This window comes from Lepisosteus platostomus, chromosome 4 (genome assembly GCF_059453375.1).
Source record: "Lepisosteus platostomus isolate fLepPlt1 chromosome 4, fLepPlt1.hap1, whole genome shotgun sequence".
NCBI lineage: Eukaryota > Metazoa > Chordata > Actinopteri > Semionotiformes > Lepisosteidae > Lepisosteus > Lepisosteus platostomus.
The window spans coordinates 58278960-58298571 of record NC_142614.1 but is presented as its reverse complement, the minus strand read 5'-3'; the positions used below and the strand labels follow the sequence as shown (position 1 = coordinate 58298571).

The following is a 19612-nucleotide window of genomic DNA, read 5'->3' as shown; positions in this document are numbered from 1 at the left end:
TGATTCTTTCTCACCCCCAAGTATAAAAATAGCGTTGCAATTAACCTTTAAGATGGTCTCCCAAAATTATTTGTTCAATGAACCACTAATATAAAACCTACGTTTTCGTGTATTAATACATGTTCCTACCAATCAAAATATTTCAGATTGCTGGCTTTTTAATGTGTTTTTTTTAATGAGAATAATATTAAACATAATGTTGTTTAATATTTATTAACTTAAGTAATAGGCTGTACTGAAAAGCTCTTAAGAAATTCAGTACTCTCTTCTTTAAAACGGAATTGAACATCAAAACGATTAATAAAACAATACAAGAAAATATACTAGAAAATGTGTCACTTATATGGTCTTTACTTAACTTAAAGTTAATTTCATAGGAGCAGTGGCTCATTTTATATCATTATTTGCTTAGATCAAGATACATTGCTAATTATCATTCGGAAGATTCACACTCAGTCCTTATCAAGTTGTGTTAGGTGAACTGCATTGAGCCATGACAATGAGAATAGATCTTTACCCCTCCCAAGAGTATCGTGGATCAATCCTATAAACAGGTTTAAGTGACAGCTCAGTAAATCTTATGTAGTAACCTCTAAACTTACCCATGTGAAATGAACTGTTTCATTTACCTGTTAGCGTTCAGAGTGCAGTTATCAGTAAAGTCAGTTTTGAGGTATGTCAGTACAAAGAGCTCATATACAATAAGAATAACTAATACAAGCACACACATATAATACAAATGAACAATGCATAAGCTATGGGTTAAATTATTAAAGAATTAAGGGTTGTGTCACATCATATTTTAATTGTTTCAGTCATTAAGGTTTATCTGAAACTACTGTATTTAAGTGTGTGAAGCTCTCAGTGGCAAAGGTCTTATTGGCTGAAACGATCACGAATTATACTTGGATCATATCAATATGTACTTTTTTCCTCGTGTGCGTTAATTACTTTCCAAAATGTGGATCAAATGTGAAATGTACCAAATGTGCATATGCCGTGTCAATACAGACTCTAAACCCGTATCTCTTACAGAGACTACCGCTGGAGGAATTGCTGGTTAACATGACTAACTTTCATATTATTCCACTGAGAATTCCCACCATTTTATATTCCACTGAGAATTTCAATATCTTTATATATTATAAGAAAGGTTGGAAGTGAAAGCCATCCATTCTGCCACGCTGGCTTATTTGTTTGTTGCTAAGTGATCCAAGGATCATATCCAGCCACTTTTTGAACGGGGTGTCAGATTTTTTGTAGCTTGTTTTGTAGCTTGTTAGACTGCCACAACTACAACAGCTTTGTATAAAACCTGTCTTAATTCACTTCCCCTTGACTTTTTCAAACTGCAGCATTTCCCAGTGTCCTTTAAAACATTACTCTGTTTGATGTAATTCATTTGTTTCCATTTGTATCACCTTTTGCCTAGTTAAATGTATGTTCTAGTATAAAAACAATTAAGGAAAAAGTGTTTCATGGCTGAAAGTGTACATCAATGTAAAACCTACAGGGAAACCAAAACAAGCTTTGAGCCTATATCAACACCATTAAGCCTCAATGACCGAAAAGGGTGTTTTGTGTATGTTGTATCCGTTTACTGTGGTGGAAACAAAATTAAATGAAACTCTCACATTACAATTTTCATAGATTTATCCTGAATAAATTAAAACTCTAAAAATTATCTGGCACAACTCTGCCTTGGCCAAATCTGTCTGGTGGCTGTTGAGTTTTTGAATATGAGGGAGGAATTTACTTTCCTTTGCTTTCCCTATTGTTGTGGTATAGAATGCAATTAATAAGATTTTTGTCATGTTAGTTTTGTCATGTAGCCAAAGCCTAGCAGATCTATCCCCACTAGTAAGCACAACAAAGACTTTCGGTTTCTTGATGTCACAAAATTAGTCAGGCATATTCTACAGCCAGTTCCTAAGTCTGTCTAATCTCGCCTTCATGTGTCAGTGCTGTTTTGTTAAAGTACCAAGAGTCATCTGTGGGTGTTACAGGATAATTGCTCTGACACCATAAAGTACACCATTTATACACCTGTGGCACTCTCCCACATTTTCAGACCAATATCTGAGTAATGACTCCAGGCACAAACAAGAGAAAATCGTAACACAGTTTATCCCTTTGTGATGACAAATGTAATGCCTTTGAAACACATGTGCGTCAGGACTATTAGATTTTCTTGACCTAGGCTCCAGCCCAGAACTGAGTCCTAAGCAGTTCAGTACTGTGTAATCAAATGAGAGCCCAGCCTTACAACTCAAGACTCAGAAGAGCTCCAGATAGACTGTGTGTGCTGTTACTTTCATGCCCACGGCTTCCTCAAACAACAGTAAAGAAAGTGACATCACATTACATAAAGCTTTCAGTACTGTATGTTTATCAGCATAGGTATACTTAGAAGTTTAACATTAAAAGCCCTAGTAGACAGAACCCACAGTTTTTAATATTATACAAAACAATACTTACATTATAACGAGTATGCTACATAAACATGCTTTGTACTTTCAAAAATGTAGTTTTAAATTATGTATATTAATAGTGTAAGTACACACCTGCATTTGAGGACTAGGTTGCCTGTAATTAGCAAACATGCCTTAAAGGCAGAAGATCACACCCTAAAACTCCTAAAACTGAAAATTCAGGATCGGTTTTGGTAGTGTTAAAGAGTGCAAATACTATGACATTCTCTGCTCCCGTGCTTTGGGGTGAGGGATGTCAGCAGTATATTCTTTTCAATGTAGGAGAATTAAGGTTCTCTCTTGATTTTTGCATTGATTTACCTGAGTTTCTGTGTGATGTACATTTCTCTGGGATACTCCTGCAGTGGAAAAATCTATTATATCACTTTTCATTCTGTTTCACTAATAGTCAAGAGCCAGCAGCCATGAACATCTTCTTTACTTTAATTAGGGCTCATCCGCACAGCACAGAGTTGCTTCATCTTTCTTCCTCTATTCAGCAAAGTTTTTTTCTGCTCTTGAAAAAAATGAACTCCTGTACTTGCAGTAAAGTCATTCTCATGTTCTTGTGTTGTAACGTCTTGCATCTCTACAGTCTCTTCTAGATCTCTAGATTGTTGTCTACCAAACATAGAATTTGCTATGAGGAGTTTTACATCTCGTTTGGGCAGTCAGGGTTTTTTTCCTCATCCTCTTCTGTTTTATGATTGTCCCCCCCTCTCCCCTCGGCATCTTACACGTACAGTTGTGTGAAGTGTGGAGCTTGGCTGAGTCTGTTCATAACAGCAGCCAAAACCATGGTATTCACCACATACTTAAAACGCTACAGTAATATTATTGCCTTTGAGAACATAAGAAGAAGGGTTACAAATGAGAAGAGGCCATTGGGCCCATCAAGCCTGTCTTGTAGTTAGTGACTTATTGATCCGCGGATATCATCCAGCCATTTCTTGAATGAACCAAGAGTAACTGGGAAGTGTAGCTTGTTCTAGAGTCCCATTAGCCTTGAGGTGATTTGGCACAATCTGATGGGGTTCCTATCAAGCAATCACATTATAACATGCCATTATAATATTGTATAAGATAGCATTTCATTTTAACACAAAAGCTATCAATTTGTAATTTAGAATTTGTGCTGTATACCCATCTTTCTGTTTGTGTTCTCAATTGTTATTCTCTATGTGCATTTTGGATACACTGGACTATGTATACAATGCGCTATACTGTATATGCTGTATTATATTTACACAATGTCCCGTTGCACACATACTGTAACTATTGTCCCTTAAATTGTTTAACACACTGGAATATTTTAACTGCTACGTGATATGATGAAAAATCATATGTTAGGTATAACTGAGTAAAGTGTGGGATTTAATACACATTATAGAAACCAAAAATATTTATAGAAAGTGAAAATCTGGGTCATATGACTGGTAGTATGGGGCTAAATAAGTAATGTAGTCCTGAAAAAAGTCAATAGATGAAGTTCCAGGCCAGTGTCCTTGTACTGAACCATCCCAGATGTGTAGCACGTCAACCAATGACATTATGATTTTACTGTTTATTATTAAACTTATCAAATAAGCAAACAACCATACACTATTCTAAGTGAGCACTTTACTTACGTTTAAACAAGCAATACATATACAGTACATCCCTGTTTTTGTTTGACTGGTGAATGTCCCCTGCTAATACTGCTTGTTCCTCCATTTTTATTGTTCGATCCTCTCAGCTGTTCTCTTCTGCACTTGTAATGATAATGGTCCTGATGACTCCTGGTGTCATGCCCCCCCTTGTGCCTCTGTCTTTATGCTTTATCTTACTTCTACAGTTAGGAGTTTAATTCTGTCTTTGACTGCACTAGATTTATTCCCTAACATAGTAAACAATTTTTGTTTAGTGAGAAATTCTAATTGGCTCACATCATGTTTATTGATCATGTGTACTATTGAGATTGTGCAAATCTGATTCCTCCACATAACTGCTTCATAATACATTTAAACATAAACGCTTGTATAAAAAGTGGTGGGAAATTTTACTTGAGGTCACAACAACTTAGTTGGCCTATGTCCAATTAAGAGCACTTGGGACAATTTTGCAGAGTCTATTATGAGGTTTCGCCTGCAGGCAGCAGTTTTGGTACCAATTGGATTAGTATAGCAAGGGTGAGTATACTGTATATTGAAATCCATAGCTTAAAAACGAGATACAAATAAAAATCTGGCATCTACCAAAAGGATGTACAGTCATTTCGAAATACCCTACTTTCCCACATTTCCTGGCTTCCTGCATTTGCTTCCATTTAACTATGGTCAGATTTAACTGTCAGTAATAATCTGATTTTAGCTGTTGTCACTTTCAAAAAGCACAAGTAGTCATTCACATTGACACATGGTAAATAGTTTCTGTGGTTCTTTTTTGGCAGCTCCCTCTTAGTGCATTTGTTTGAAATTGTCGGAAACTGGAGGGTTTAATTTAACAGGTTTTCAAAGTTGCTCACACATTGATTCCATTTTTTAACAGGATTTACATTCAGTACTTAATTCATTCCCATTCTCTGTGTGTTTGATTTTGTAGTATATTGTTAGAAAGTCTTAAAGTGCCTCCAACAAATATAAACCATAAAATGTGTCAAAGAAAAATGATTTCGGTGTTTAACTTTAAGAAACTGTAGATCCGAGATTTATTTTAGATTAATTACATTTGTTTTTCACTGTGGGGTCCCCATCTTTGCAATCAAGACCAAAAATAGCATTTTGTGCAGAAATGAATCTAGAATGAAAAGAAAATCCTAAAAGGTTTTAGGAAAAAATAAAATGCGCTTGGAAAAAACTAAGCCTGTGGTTCATTAAATCACAATTCAATTTTTAATGTCAGAGAAATGCCCAGAATTTATGTGGATTAGATACTGAATTTGAACGTGATGCCCATCTATCCCATGTTGTTGAAGTACAGAAGCATGCTTTGTAGCAAAGGGCATGTTCTTATGTTAAATCAACTGTATTCAGTCTCTTGTATGCAGATATAGGCCCAGAGAGAATAACATATTTACAAACCATTTCATTTTGTTAAATGAAATGCCAAGGAAATCATTCCCGAAGTATTTGTAATAAGAGATTTCAAACTAGTTGCCTCTCCATTTTTATCAGCCGAACTGGCGCTCTTTGGAATGTCTGAGCTGTGCAGTTAACATAAATTAGAATTACACAGGCGTCAAGAGTCAACCCGAAACGATCAGGGCGAGCGCGGGGCCTGGAGACGACATGCTCTGTTTGGCTCAATTGATTACACCACTGCCTTCAGGCAATGGAACCCCGGTGGAGAAAGAGCGTTATTGATCCAGGCCATGAAAATAATCAAATCAATTCATTTCTCATCAGATCTGTGCTGTTTGACCTTTTTCTGTTCTGTTTGGCGCATGTTTGATGTAGAGTATTATGAAAGAATGGGGGGGGAAAAACACCCTTTTATTTGGAAGTACACGTCATTTTATTTACTGTGTCTAGTATGAAATTCCAGCTTTAAAGATCAAAGTCTAGAGTCGCAAAGAGCTTAATATAGTGCTGTCTATTAAGTGTGCTTACCCCCCCCCCAAGTTACTAGTATAGGCATGTCTTTCATTTTTTTCCCTTTCTTTTTTATTTATCACAATTGTATGTTCTCATATATTCTTGTTCTTTTTTTAACATGACAATTTGGAATTGTATAAGAAGTATTATGATGGATAAGTGTTCATCGCACTTTCGATTATTTTTGCTTTTGTGAACTGAATGAGTCAGTTGACAAAACAAGCTGTCAAGAGATGGAGTAGCAGACAGCTGCTTTAAAGGGATTGGAGGCAGTCATAATGCATCTGTCATTTCATGTTTATTGGCCCTTTTTATGCTCAGGTTTGCTACATACTGACTAGAGTACATATAAATATAAGAAGAGAAGCCATTCGGCCCATGCTTATTGATTCAAGTGTCTTCACTCCAGCAATATGGCTTGTTACTATACAGTATACACCCACAGCCCTATACATAGGATGTCCCTCCTGTTCCTGGTTTTAAATGCACTTACACTAGTTTCCACTTAGGTCCTCTGCTTTATGTTTTACTGTTTAAGTAAACTCAAATATTTTACTTACCTTCTAAATCAAAGTTTACAATGCTTTTATAGCCCATTTGTTAAATGTTCTTTACAGACAATATGCACTACTGCTACAAGAGCCTCAGGTGCTTTTATTAAATCTTAAACTACATTACTAGACTCAGATGTTGGAGAAATATTTATTTACAGCTTGTGACTCCCACTTACAGTATCTTCATGTTTTCGGAAAAAGTATTCACGACTTACTGTAGGGTGTCTGCTTTAAATTTAGGTAATGAAAAACATGAGTGAGTCCCATACGCTTTGCAGACATAAAAGGAACAAGGGGAATGGTAAGACAATTCTTGGCTACTAGGGGGAAATACCGATAGATAATACAGTATATGCACCGGATCTGACAGAAAACAACCTCTTCTTTGGGATGTTATTAAAGAAAATCATCCCATTAGAATGAGTGCATCTGGCACTATTACTCTTCTAGCACTTACAGGCCTGTGGAAGTGGAGCTGAAAAAAAGAGAAATTAAACTTTTGGCAAATTTTAATGGCAGTTTTATTCGTGTGAAATACAATGGTATTTACAAAGCAGAAGGAAGCACAGCAAGACCCCCAGCAATGATAATTACTGCCTGTTAGATTGTACAATACAATGATAAAAGAAAACAATTAAAACATGCAGACATTTTTACATCAAGTTGTCATGAAATAAAACCACTCTTGCATACTAATAACATTCTACCCTCTACAGCCCTCTTAATCCCTTCACACACTTGGTCCAGACCTACCCGCCCTGTTAAAAGGCTCGTATCCAGACCTCCTCAGTCCTGTGTGATGATCTTCTTTCATTACATCCTATTACATGACTGATTTCTGTCTCATCCATGGGGAATGTGAAGAGAAGCACCGTTCAGATATTTATGGACAACTGTGAAGTATTTATACTACAACTGTGGACTGTTATAGCAAATATGTCTGACTAAACAGAAAATAAATATATATTTTCATGCATTCTATTGAATGTGGATCCTAGAGAATATAGGAATACAGTAGTTAAAAGACAAAGATTTGTAAGATATTTATATTAGTTGTTTATCTACAGTTGTACAGTAGCTGTGCTAAAATATTTACTTTGATAAAATGCTTTTAATGTATTGCGTTCATCCAGAATGAGAGGATATTTCAGAAGAGAGTTATATTTAGTCTAAACATTATTAATCTAACATAATTTCTGGCAGCTGCATTACCACCTTGCCGCTCAAAAGACTGGGCCTGGTCAGTACTAGGATGTTAAATCTCCAGGAATAACCACAATGCTCCTCAAAGTGGTGTTAGTGGAGTATTAAGTTGCACTTTTCTCTTTGGACTGATGTACTAGTATGGTGACTGGGAAAACAGAGTTGTATTAGGTGCTGTCTTTCAGATGAGGAGTTAAACTGAAGACCAAGTACTTGGTCATAAATTCTCTCTTTGCACTGTTTGTATGCATAGTGGTTAATTTGTTACATAGCACTCTTCATTTAAAGGGGAACTGCGTTCCCAATTTCTCATACTGTTTATTAAACCTTGGTAACAAAAATTCAAAAATTCGGAATTAAGCACAAAATTGTGAAATTTGTGAAAGTGCAGTATTGTATATAAATGTTGCAAATCCCTGATCTTGCTACAGGCGAGAGCAAGGGTTTAGGAAAATCGCAATATGAAGTGGCCCTTCCTGCTCACTAGTCACTGTAAGGACTAACCAAAGGTGATGTATGAATGAATAAGTACAGGTTGTGCAACAGACATTTCAACGCAGAAATGTTCCAATGTGATCTCTACACAAAGTAAAGTTTTATGCGCTGGCAAAACCGCCTAAAAGTCGAGCGCAATATTTCTATTGGATTAAAACAGATGTATTCACAAGCCTGCTTCTTTACAATGTAAATTGGGGGATTTTGCACATTACTGTATACATTTTACTTTTCATTGTGATTTGAATTGCTTTCATTGCTGCTGATTCTTTCTAACCCCGAAATATAAAAATTATGTTGCAGTTCCCCTTTAAGAGTAGAGGTGCCAATCCCACTGTCCTGTCTTAATTCTACATTGTGATTGTTCCTTCTGGTCTAATTAAAATTTCCCCTTAATTCAGATAGTGTCTTGAATTTTGTCTTCTTCACTTTATCTACTGTGTAGAGGAGCTGCTGGTGCATGACAGATGCCACTCGTTGTGATGTGTCATTCCATATCTAATCTGTGCCATTCTGCTTCTCTTAAAATCTGTCTCATTCCTTCATAGTCTGCTCCTTTTGTTGTTTTGTTTTTATGTTTGGTTTGAAAAAGCAAAACAGACAGTAACACAATTTGACATGATCAGAAAGTTTATTTACATTTGAATGAGGTTAGAGCTAAGAAGGAAGTCAACAGAGCCAGTGCCTAAGGTATCACTGTTTTTTTGTGAACCTCATGACACTTTGTTATAAAAGCTTATCCACTGAGACTATATTTATTTATATTTTAATATATAAGATTTAATCTTTATATAATTATCTGTGTCTATGGGAGGGTGGCAGCACAGTGGCGCAGTGTTTAACATTGTTGCTTCACCCCACTGGGGGCACTGGGTTCATTTCCAAACAATGGTTGCTCCATTGTATAATAATTTCTGGCAGCTGCGTTTGTATGTTCTTCCCATGTCCGGCCGGGTGTAAGTGGAGTGTGTCGGTGTCTGTGTGTGCCTTGTCACAGACTGGCATCCCTGTACTGGATGAAGCAGGAAGAAAATGGGTGGATTTCTGTCTGTCGTATTGAGAAACAGATATAATGCTTCAAAAAAAGTAAAAGCCTATGTGAGAATTTCTGGAGGTTTGTGTCTGAAAACATTAAAACACACACCTTTAAGGTATTTATTTTCAGGGTTAAATTTTACAGATGTTTGCATGTTATTAGTCTGAATGATATCAAAACTGGAAAGCCAAACAAGGGAGGTCCATTAAGAGGAGGACTTTCCTTTCTTGTGTCTCACAAAAATTATTACACCAAACATGGACAAGGACAAGAGTCATGAGATGACTGATTCCACTTCCAGACCCGCCTTTCACAGTCTCTCTCATGCTTTGCTCCATATTTGTCCCACATTCACATTCTTCTGTGAGGAATTAGAATATCCACATTTCAATCTTACACGCATACAGTATGCTACTAAGACAAAATAAGTTCTCATATTTAAAAGCGAAAACAGACATCACACACACACCCTCAATGCAGATGTGTGTAAGCTTTCTTACAGCTGAAACCAACCCAAACAACATGAGAAGCATTAGTCTTGCAGTTCCAGTTAAACACTTTCGAGCAGATGCAACTAAAGGTGCATCTTCTGATGCCTTTTACTGCCTATAAAAACTTATGAAACTAATTTTACTTAAAATATATCGTTTTTTGAGCGTACGTTAATATGATCCTATGGACACATACTGCAGCTACATAAGAAGTAAAAAGTGAGTTCTTTCTCTCTAGGGCATTCTGAGCACCTGTTCAGTCCCTAAGCAAACATCATTTGATAACATTCAGGATGGCTGCAGGGTCCTTGTCTATACACTTCAGGGACAGGAAAAGCAGTCTCAGTTACTGTAAGTCTGTTGAGACTTTACAAGACAAATTCCATTGAGCTTAAACATCAATAAGCTTCTTTGGAATCCGTGTTACTGTAATACACCATTTAATTTTGTAGCAGCTGTATACACACAGACTTTGTGAGTTGAAAAATAACTAAGCAAAAGAAAGACAAAAATATATCACTTAGTAACTTAACGTGGACTGCACATTACCTGTAGTTATTAACATAACATGTTAGCTTTTATTTTTCTATGATCCATCTTAATACCTTCCACACTACAGTATGTTCATGTATGCCATACTGTACATTATGAACATGTGCTCACAAGATTTAAAGGTTTTTTTCCTATGATATTCATAAGTGACCTATTACCTCAAAAAACTATAAACATTGAATGACTGTTTGTTAGCAATTTTCCAATGAGAAAAAAATGATTCTTGGATTAGCAGGCTCTATTTTTAAAGACGGTTCATTTATCACTATTGAAATGTGAATGATGCTTTAGCCTGCCCATATTCCCATTTTTGTTTCATTAAAATGTTGCCCTTCCCCTAAATAGCACGGTGCTAAAAGTGTGCATGTGGGAGGGAACAACTATGTCATCAGATGATTTATTTGTTGGCTATATATTACAGGTCATTATGGAAAGGGTGGCATTTTTATTAATTAAGAATTCCTGCAGGATTAACCACAGAACTACAGTGTCTTTTCTCATTTTTCACATGAGGTCCATGTGTGAAACAAATCGTGGGTTATTATACTGTGTGAGGGAAAGAAACGTTATATAACACTGCAGCTTTTTTCCAAATTTCTTAAGCACTGCCTTTCATCTTTATTCATTTTGTGTTGAATGAATAGCTCATTGGCTAAAACAGATGCCTGAGAATCATAATGTTTGTCCATCTGCCTAAAAAATTGAAATCTCCATTTGACATAAGGGTTGAAGTTTGGAAATATGCATTATATTAAAAAAACATCTCTAGTTGGTAATATGAAAGAATCTGCTGTTTTTGCTTCTTATCACACATCTGTATGACATATTGTGAAAAAATTATTTTATGTGTATTCTTGGTGCAGTATTTGGGTTATGCAGCCATTAACCGCAGATTTTATCACTGTACAAATTACAGGGTATCAATAAAAATAGTATGCAACATGTGTCAGTTACAAATTATTGAACAACAAGTCTTAGCTCAGGACTGGGGACAGTGCCTAATCTCTGTGGTAAAGAAATAAATGTGATAGGAAATAAAGATTGGCAAGATAATGTATAGAGCTAATCTACTTTATAATTCTGACACTGTTTTAATGTGTTCATGAAATTTGAAAACAATACAAAACTGTAGAGATCTTGCAAGAGTTGGCATGTTTTGAGATTCTTTTAATGGACACTTCGGCTGAATGTAATATCTTTTCTTCCACCTCCCATACAGACTATATGCTTTTAAATGGTCAAATAACTCTATAAAAAACGGAATAATGAAGCATTATTGTAACTTTAACAAAATATGTATCTGGATGTTTGTTTTAACAGATTTCAAAGCTTCGTTTTAAAATAAAATAGAAGAGATTTTGTATGTTATGGATTTTGTAGAATCTGAACTATCAGAAGACCTATTTCTCAAACCTTATTCCACATCTCAAATAATAGACTCTTAAAATTTAGATGTTTTTGCAGTCAACGTCAGAATGTGGAGCTTTAGTTACATCATTGCCTTAGGAGACATTTTGCACTGAGCTGTATTTAAAAGTCCCTGGAGTTGATGTAAACGATAACCATTTCCAGAACTCACAACTCGCAGTTTTCACATTGCTGCCAAACCTTGCAACCTAATTTCAAGTCACACTTTTCCAATGTACGTTTGTACAGAAGATGAGATTAACAGATTAAAACTGAATCATATGACAAGAATGTTTGTTTCTTATTTAAGAAGGAGAAGGATTTTTTGTAAGAAAAAAAACTGATTCGCTTTTCCATATTCAAAGCAGCTTTATGTCTGAGTCTTCTGAAATGAAGAGGTTTTTCATAGTGCGGTGGTGATACACTTCCAGTGAAAAGAGCAGTCTTACAGGCACTGCTAATGTCAACTCACTTATAAAGAAGGAGACCAAAACCCCAGTGACTGGTTTTACCTATTATCTGTAGTTTGAAATTCTGATAAGATGAGATACAGGCATCCCTTATCAGACAGTATGACAAGCTTTGCTGCTATTTAGACTGTAAGTTTACCATCACAGCTGGCTTTTTGACATTTTAAGCGGAGTCATAAATTGCTTTAGCTGAGTCTTTTTTGCTAGTCATGAGAAGGTAGGCATTCCAGGATTTTTGTAATAGAAATAACCCCAATTTCAAGGGGATGCTTCAGCAACATGCTGAACTCAGTTCAGACTTCACATTGAACACGTGAATAGGGTGACATCTGGAACAATTAAGCTCTATTAGACACTCTTTCTGATGCCAGAACCACTTTCTCTATTATGTGACTCTGGTTCATCTTGATTTTATAAGTTGTCCCAGTAATTTAGGTGAAATTAAATAATATATTTACTACATATTTACTGCATATTGCAGTATACTTTCACAATACAGTGAATGCTTGGTTTAATAGACTCATTTGGGAGGGGCTTTCTGTTATTGCTAAATGTAGATTAATTCAGAATTGATGGTACATTGCAACAGTTGCTGTAAATATACCATATTAAGCCTGCTTTGTGTTTTAAGTGCAGTGCTTCTGTGTACGTCTTACTTATTTGAACAATAGGATGTATATGAGATAAAAAAAAGTTTGGTTTGGTCTGGGATATGGAAATGTGGATTAGTGGAAAGATAGATTGAGTAAGCAAATGGGTGTAGTTTAGAGTACCTGATAACTGCCAAAGAATTGTTAAAGTATTGACAATTAGCCCATGTTTATGCAAAAGCCTTAGAATTAAACAGAAACATGAATTAGTTTGATTGTTATTACTATAGCTTAGGGTTGGTTAGAAGAAACCGAGCTAGTCGTTTAACCATCTTTAACTCAGATTGATCAGAATCATCAAAAGGATTATCGTAACATCTCCAGTAAATTGGACAAAAGCCACTAATATGAACTGTTGTAGAAGCTGATCCATCACATCTATTAACCATTTCTAAATGACTCATTGTCAGATGTTCTTTGTCATTAAAATCATTTGTTCCTCTCTACACATCCATAAATACCAAATAATTTTTTGTAGAATTAACTGTTAAACCAAAATGGCAGTAAAAAATCGCCATGGAACTGATTTTGCAGCATATGTATCCATTATGTATGTAGCTCTGTGTATACTGTACCATAGAGCAGACCACATCTTTGAATTCAGCTGTTTTTTTCCTTTGACCAAATGGTGGCAGAAACTGATGATTTCTCTTGGGATAAAAAATACCTTTTATCCTTAAAATGTTTCTTCACCAGGAATGACATTTCAGTGTCTTGCACACAGTATTAAGGACCTCTTAGATAGACAGGATACATTTTTTATATAAAGTGGGACTTTTTTATTTTCTTCAAAAAATGGAATTTGAGAAACAGTTGCACTTTGCAAAAAAGCTTTTCAATCATCCCTAAATGCCACAAAAAGAAAAGAATGTAAATGTAATAGCTTAATTTTTACATGGCTTAATGCAGTGTTTTGACATTTTTGCTGGTGATAGTTTCATGGTTTCTTAGAGTAAAATAAGCTATTATTCTATCAACTAATATTCATTTATTTATTTATTCAAAAGGTCTTTTTAGAACAGAACAGGAAGTACTGTACGTTTTAATCGCACATGAGCTGAATTAGTGGACCAAAAACTACATTTCCCACAAATGTAAATGTTGTTGTTTTTTTGCATATTTCCTCATAGTGTGTGTAGTGAATAAGATATCTAAAAAAATCTGATGTTTCAGATTTGGTACCCAAGAGAAACCAAATTGAATTCAACCCCTGAACCAGGCCTATACTGTCTATATTTTCCCAGAGAATTCAAGATGTTAAGGACACATACAGTCCAGGTGGACACTATTCTGTAAAAAGGCACTGTCCTTCGGATGAGACATAAAACTGAGGTCCCAGGATGTTTCACGAAAAGAGTAGGAGTGTTTTCCTGGTGTTTTAGCCGAATTTCCAATTGGCCTTTACCAGTCCTAATAATCCCCATCTATGAATTGGCTTCATTACTCTGCTCTCCTCCCCACTGATAGCTGGTGTGCGGTGAGCATTCTGGCGCACTATGGCTGCCGTCACATCATCCATGTGTGGTGGCTGCACATTGGTGGTGATGGAGGGGAGTCCCCATTACCTGTAAAGTGCTTTGAGTGGAGTGTCCAGAAAAGCATCATATAAGTATAAAGATTATTATTATTGTTGTTGGATATTAGAGATCACTTGTTTGTGCAATGCTTTGATACTTTGTAAAATTATTAAAAACATATATTCTTTATCACTATTTAAGGTGAACGTACTACACTGAAACCTCGTACAAACTTCCGTAAAGAGAGTTGGGATTCACTGCACCACCTGGAATTTTTACATAGTACTGTAGTCCTACATTCGATTATCAGAAAAAATAAAAAAGCCACGACATGCTCTGGTCTGTGACACCGCAGTCACAGTGGTATGACTCTCGCTGATTGACACCTTGTGCATTTCTGATAGCTGCATCTGTTTACAGTAGTGCTTTCAAATTAGGTGCTCAATATCCATGTTTTTGCTGTAAGGTATTTTTAAGTGGTGGAGTGTAGAAAATTGGATTGATTTGTCATACATTTCTGTGCCAATGAGAACAAACTCTAAAGATTTCAATTAAATAGTGACTTTTTTTTTTAGATGGGGGGTTCTTATCTTGTTGAAGTGACCATGATAGAGCAGTGTCACACCTCTTCACTGAAGTGTCAGACTGTTCAAGATTCTTAGCATTGATAATGCTGTTGTTGTATTTATCTCATCTTGGGAATAGGAACAGGCTGTTGTCAGGTAACACTTTCATCTCCAGACTTAAAGTTGATTAAACACACAGCTGAAGTTGCCTTTATCAAAAATGTTAGGAAGAAGCTGTAAATGATCTTAACCAACAGATAACACAGACCAGTTTATCAGTGTGCATAATGTGAAATCAAGGGTAAACAGAGCATAAAGAAATGGCTCTGTTTGACATACTGGCAGCCTAGCACTACAGGAATTGATGGTATAATCAAGTTACCTTGGTAGACGGACAATTCAGTGTTGAATTACTTTCTGTTTGTGGTTTTGGAAATTTGAAGCAATATGGTACAACACCACATTTGCACTTTGTTAATTTGTAAAGACAGGTAAATTACATGCTCGCACTCTGTTCGCCCAAATACACAAACATTGCATCTATTGTTTAGGGCAGTAAAGATGTGCCCTCTAGCTTTCCTGTATCTTTTGTACAAATAAGCAAAAGTAAATCATTACTTTCCTGCTCAAAAACTCACCCAGGCTCAAAATCTTGGTCTGAATACTGAGAAGTTCCAACACATAGACATTTTAGCCAATATTTATAATTAAAGAGTAAGAAGACATATTTGGCAGCATTAGGCAAGAGGTAAAACTGAAACCTCCTGCAGACAGACATTTGGCAATGCTTAGATTGTATGCATACTGCAACACTTTAGAGCCAAGCTGTAGGGTGGCCAGTCAACAGTAGCTGAGGAGTTTTCTTTTACATCTACTGTGTTTTGATTTATTATACTGTATATATAAAGGTAATCATTGTTGGATTTATTGTTCTTGAGACCAAAGCATTTCCATTATTTGTATTGTACAAATTGGGGTGGTACAGTGGTAAGTATCACTGCCTCGCTGCCTCACAGCATTGGTGGCTGGGGTTCAGTTCCAGACCTGGGGAGGTGTCTGCATGTTTTCTCAATGTTTCTTCCCACAGTCCAAAGATGTACTGGTAGGTCAGTGGGCTACTTCGAAAACTGGCTCATTGAGTGAGTGTGTGCATGTTTGTGTCTGTGTGTGTACCACATTTGTACCCATTGACAAGGATATAGGCTCTGGCTACCCTGCAATCCTGAATTGGATGATTAGAAGATAGAAGGATCTTGTGCAAGCTGCATGTATATCTGTTTCTCAAGACTTTCAAACCCTAATATCATTCCTTGTCACCTTCTCTAAACTCCTTCAAATCTAGACTTAAAACCTTCTTCTTTAGAAGAGCCTTTACTTAACTGGTTCTGTTCTTTACCCCTTTGCTCCTACTGTACAGTATTCAGTACCTCCATCTTTGAGAAGCCACCTTTAAAGGTGCTATACAGTATACAATTATTATTGTTATTATTATTACTAGTGTCAAGTGCTGTACTCTTGACATACTGTATATGTAGTCAAAAATAAAGTAGATGAATATGCGGTATGTTTTAGTTTTGAACAGAAGTTTTGAGCTTCTGCATCACATGCTTCTATTTGTTTTAACCTTTCTCTGGCTCTGATGCATTATGAGTTTAATGTAAAACTCCAGCAGTTTTTGGTTGCTGTTTTGTAGTAACTGTTTTTCACAGCCTGTATGGCTAGAGCCAGAAGAACTTCATGTACTTACATTTGTACATCATATGCCTGAGAGTCACAGCATCCTCACTGGCTACTATTAGAAATTGAAAATGCACAGGGACACCAGTTAGATTAACAGACTTGAGTTTCTTGAGTTATTATATCCTGAAGTTTTAAGGGGAACCATTATGTCATACATATTTCTTTAGCACCACTGGCATTCATGTAGCAGACAGTCTGAAACAAGAAACTGAAAGAAAAAAAATGCTTATCATCTTTTAGGTGTCAGGTTTACAGAATTTTTTACTTGTGGCGTGTACAGTTGACTGGTTTCTGTTTGTGCAATTTCTATTTCTCAGGCTTGAGGTTATGCATTAATGAGAGTGTCAAAAACTGAATTTCATTTAAGTGTTTGAAACAAACAAATTTAGCTGCTACCAGTGGGTGACTAATTGCTGACTTGGTTTCCTTGTTGTTCGTTCTTTGACAGGTGAATGAAGAGACTGTGGAGCAGTTGGTCCAGCAGTATCCACACATAACATTCAGCACTGTGATGCAGGATTGCAAGAGAACCTTGGAGAGAGCCTATCAAATGGGCTGGATTCCCAACAGATCCTCTTTGTCATAACCTCTGACAAATTGGTCATTCATCTCGCACACTTGCTCAGAGTCAGTCTGAAGTCATTACTAATACAGTATCTTCACAGAACTCTTAATAGTTAGGAATTGGTTTGTCTTTTTTTGTTTGATTTAATGGTTGGATTTTGGATCTTTTTATACACACTAGTAAAGCTTCAAAGCAAAAGTGATCATACTTTGTGAATCTGACAATACAATTAAGTATAAGAAGCTAGAGGAAAGAATAGTGGAAGACTTTTTTGAAGCAATGCTGAAATTGTATTCAAGCGTTTCTATTTGTACTTTTTATGTGTGCAACCTTATAAAGTTGCAGTGCTTTAAAATACAACATTAAAGCTCACATCTGAAATAACTCATCTGCCAATCTCTACCACAGGTTCACCTGATTTTGTATTTTAAGTTAAAATATAGACATACTTCTTTGAGCAAACAAGAAAAGATTATTCCTTTTGTTGTAAAGGAAGATGGGTTATAAAAAGAGTTTTTGATCATTTTTATCCTGGATCTTTCATGCGGTAGAAAATGATCAATAAAAAAGTTAAATAGCCCTAATTGTGTGTAGTGAAAATATTTGTTTGGACATATATACAGTATTATTTGTATACCATTACATTTTTTAATTGTTTAGTAAAAAACAAAAGAAAACTATATGCTACTTATTAAAGCACACCTTGTAAGTATGTGGGATTTTGTGTCATTTTAAAGTCAATCCTGTATTCTCTCACTAGTCAGTAATCTTATCACCACGTGATTATGCAAGTAAGGCAGGGTATTGTTTGTGTGAAATAGCAAAGTCTTGGACAATCGTAGCTGATTAACCTAATCAGTTACTAAAGAAGGTTGTTTCAATGCAGTAATTATATAATCTTAAAGTACTTAAACAGTTTTAAAGAACATGCATCTTACCATGTTTATAATGGAATGTAGAATATATAAACAAACATTTTTCATTTTTAACTTCTTGCTTTTCTTCCTTGTTGAAGATCTTCATAAATGACCTTTATTTGACAAAGCAAATATGAAAGACCGGTTTTTATTATAAGTTTTATTAGAATGATATCATTGTCTTTTTTATTAGGTGTAAGGCCATTGTATAACTATAGAAGTTCAGATGGGAAGCTTCACCAGCACACAAGCTGAAAAGGCACAAATAGAACTGAATTCTATGCTGATTCACTCAGAAAGGAAGACGACAAAACACTGTAGCGGTGGAGTTTCCTTCGGGTGTAACGTCTTTGTACTACTCAGCGTGGAAATAACCTCTACTTGTTCCTTTTTATAACAAACGTTGAAGTAGATGCTAGTTATAAAAAGGGTATATATATCCACTTTATATGTAATTTCACATTTAACATTTCTAACACTTAATTTTAAAAGAAGAGTGTGCTTCAGTTCAATTCCACAGAAGTGTGTAGGATTACATTTTTGTAGCTTCTATGTATAACAAAGGTAAAAGAGAGCCCCTTTCTCTGTCATGAGAAAGTTCAATTTTTTATAAATCTTTTTGTCATTTTGAAGAAGGCAGTGTTCTTTTCCTTCGTACCATTGATTTTAAATGCAAATGCTCAGGCGTACAAAATAGTTTTCTATTTTTAAGACCCATAGAAATTCTATAGGTGTCCAAAAAGGGCTATAGGTGAACTAATTACCCTTTAAAGTACTGTATGTCATGGAGATATCCAAATTGTCAGCAATATATACGGTACTTCCAGGAGGGTTCATGTGTTTCATTGACTTTCAATCACTTACCCTGAAGACAGTATATGTCAACGCCTGGACAATTTGATTTTATTACCTAAAATGAAAAAAAAGGATAATGCTATTTTTGTTAAGTTTGTTTGATTGTGATTGTTCTTCTGTTTCAGTAATAAAAAAAAATAAAAAAAACATGGTTGTATTTTTGTTAACTTTAGGAAATATACATTGGATGTGTAAGACTAAAGGAACCTCACTCATTTTAAAGAAAGTCTCTGATGTAAACATCCAGCATTTTCTTAATGGCAATTGAAACTGACTTCATTATTTGAGTCATTGATAGTTCAGACGTCTGGACTTACCATGTATTTTCAGAGCAGAGAGGAATTCTTTGCTTGACTTATGAAACCTGCAAAAAGGTTTTATTGACGTTAAGTCTCCCGTGAGAAAAGTATGATCATGTGGTGATGTTTTTGAGCAAGCAACCGGTCAGTTCCAACTGTCACCAAAGTAACAGTGAAAGTACTGTCCTGCAGAGAAAATGAGACTGTTCTGTGACTTTGTTTTTCCTTTTGTTCAGACCCATCCCATGTGGA

The 19612-nt window shown here is 35.7% G+C and overlaps 1 protein-coding gene across 1 annotated transcript in view; it reads left to right on the top strand.

Moving 5' to 3' along the window:
- fbxl17 (F-box and leucine-rich repeat protein 17) overlaps window positions 1-18001 on the top strand; it is a 315976-nt gene extending 297975 nt beyond the window's left edge. The window contains exon 10 of the mRNA XM_088630004.1: window positions 17173-18001. Within this exon, the coding sequence (XP_088486130.1) occupies window positions 17173-17310 (138 nt within the window). The 3' untranslated portion in view covers window positions 17311-18001. The remainder of the gene's footprint in view (window positions 1-17172) is intronic.
- The last annotated feature ends 1611 nt before the right edge of the window (window positions 18002-19612 follow it).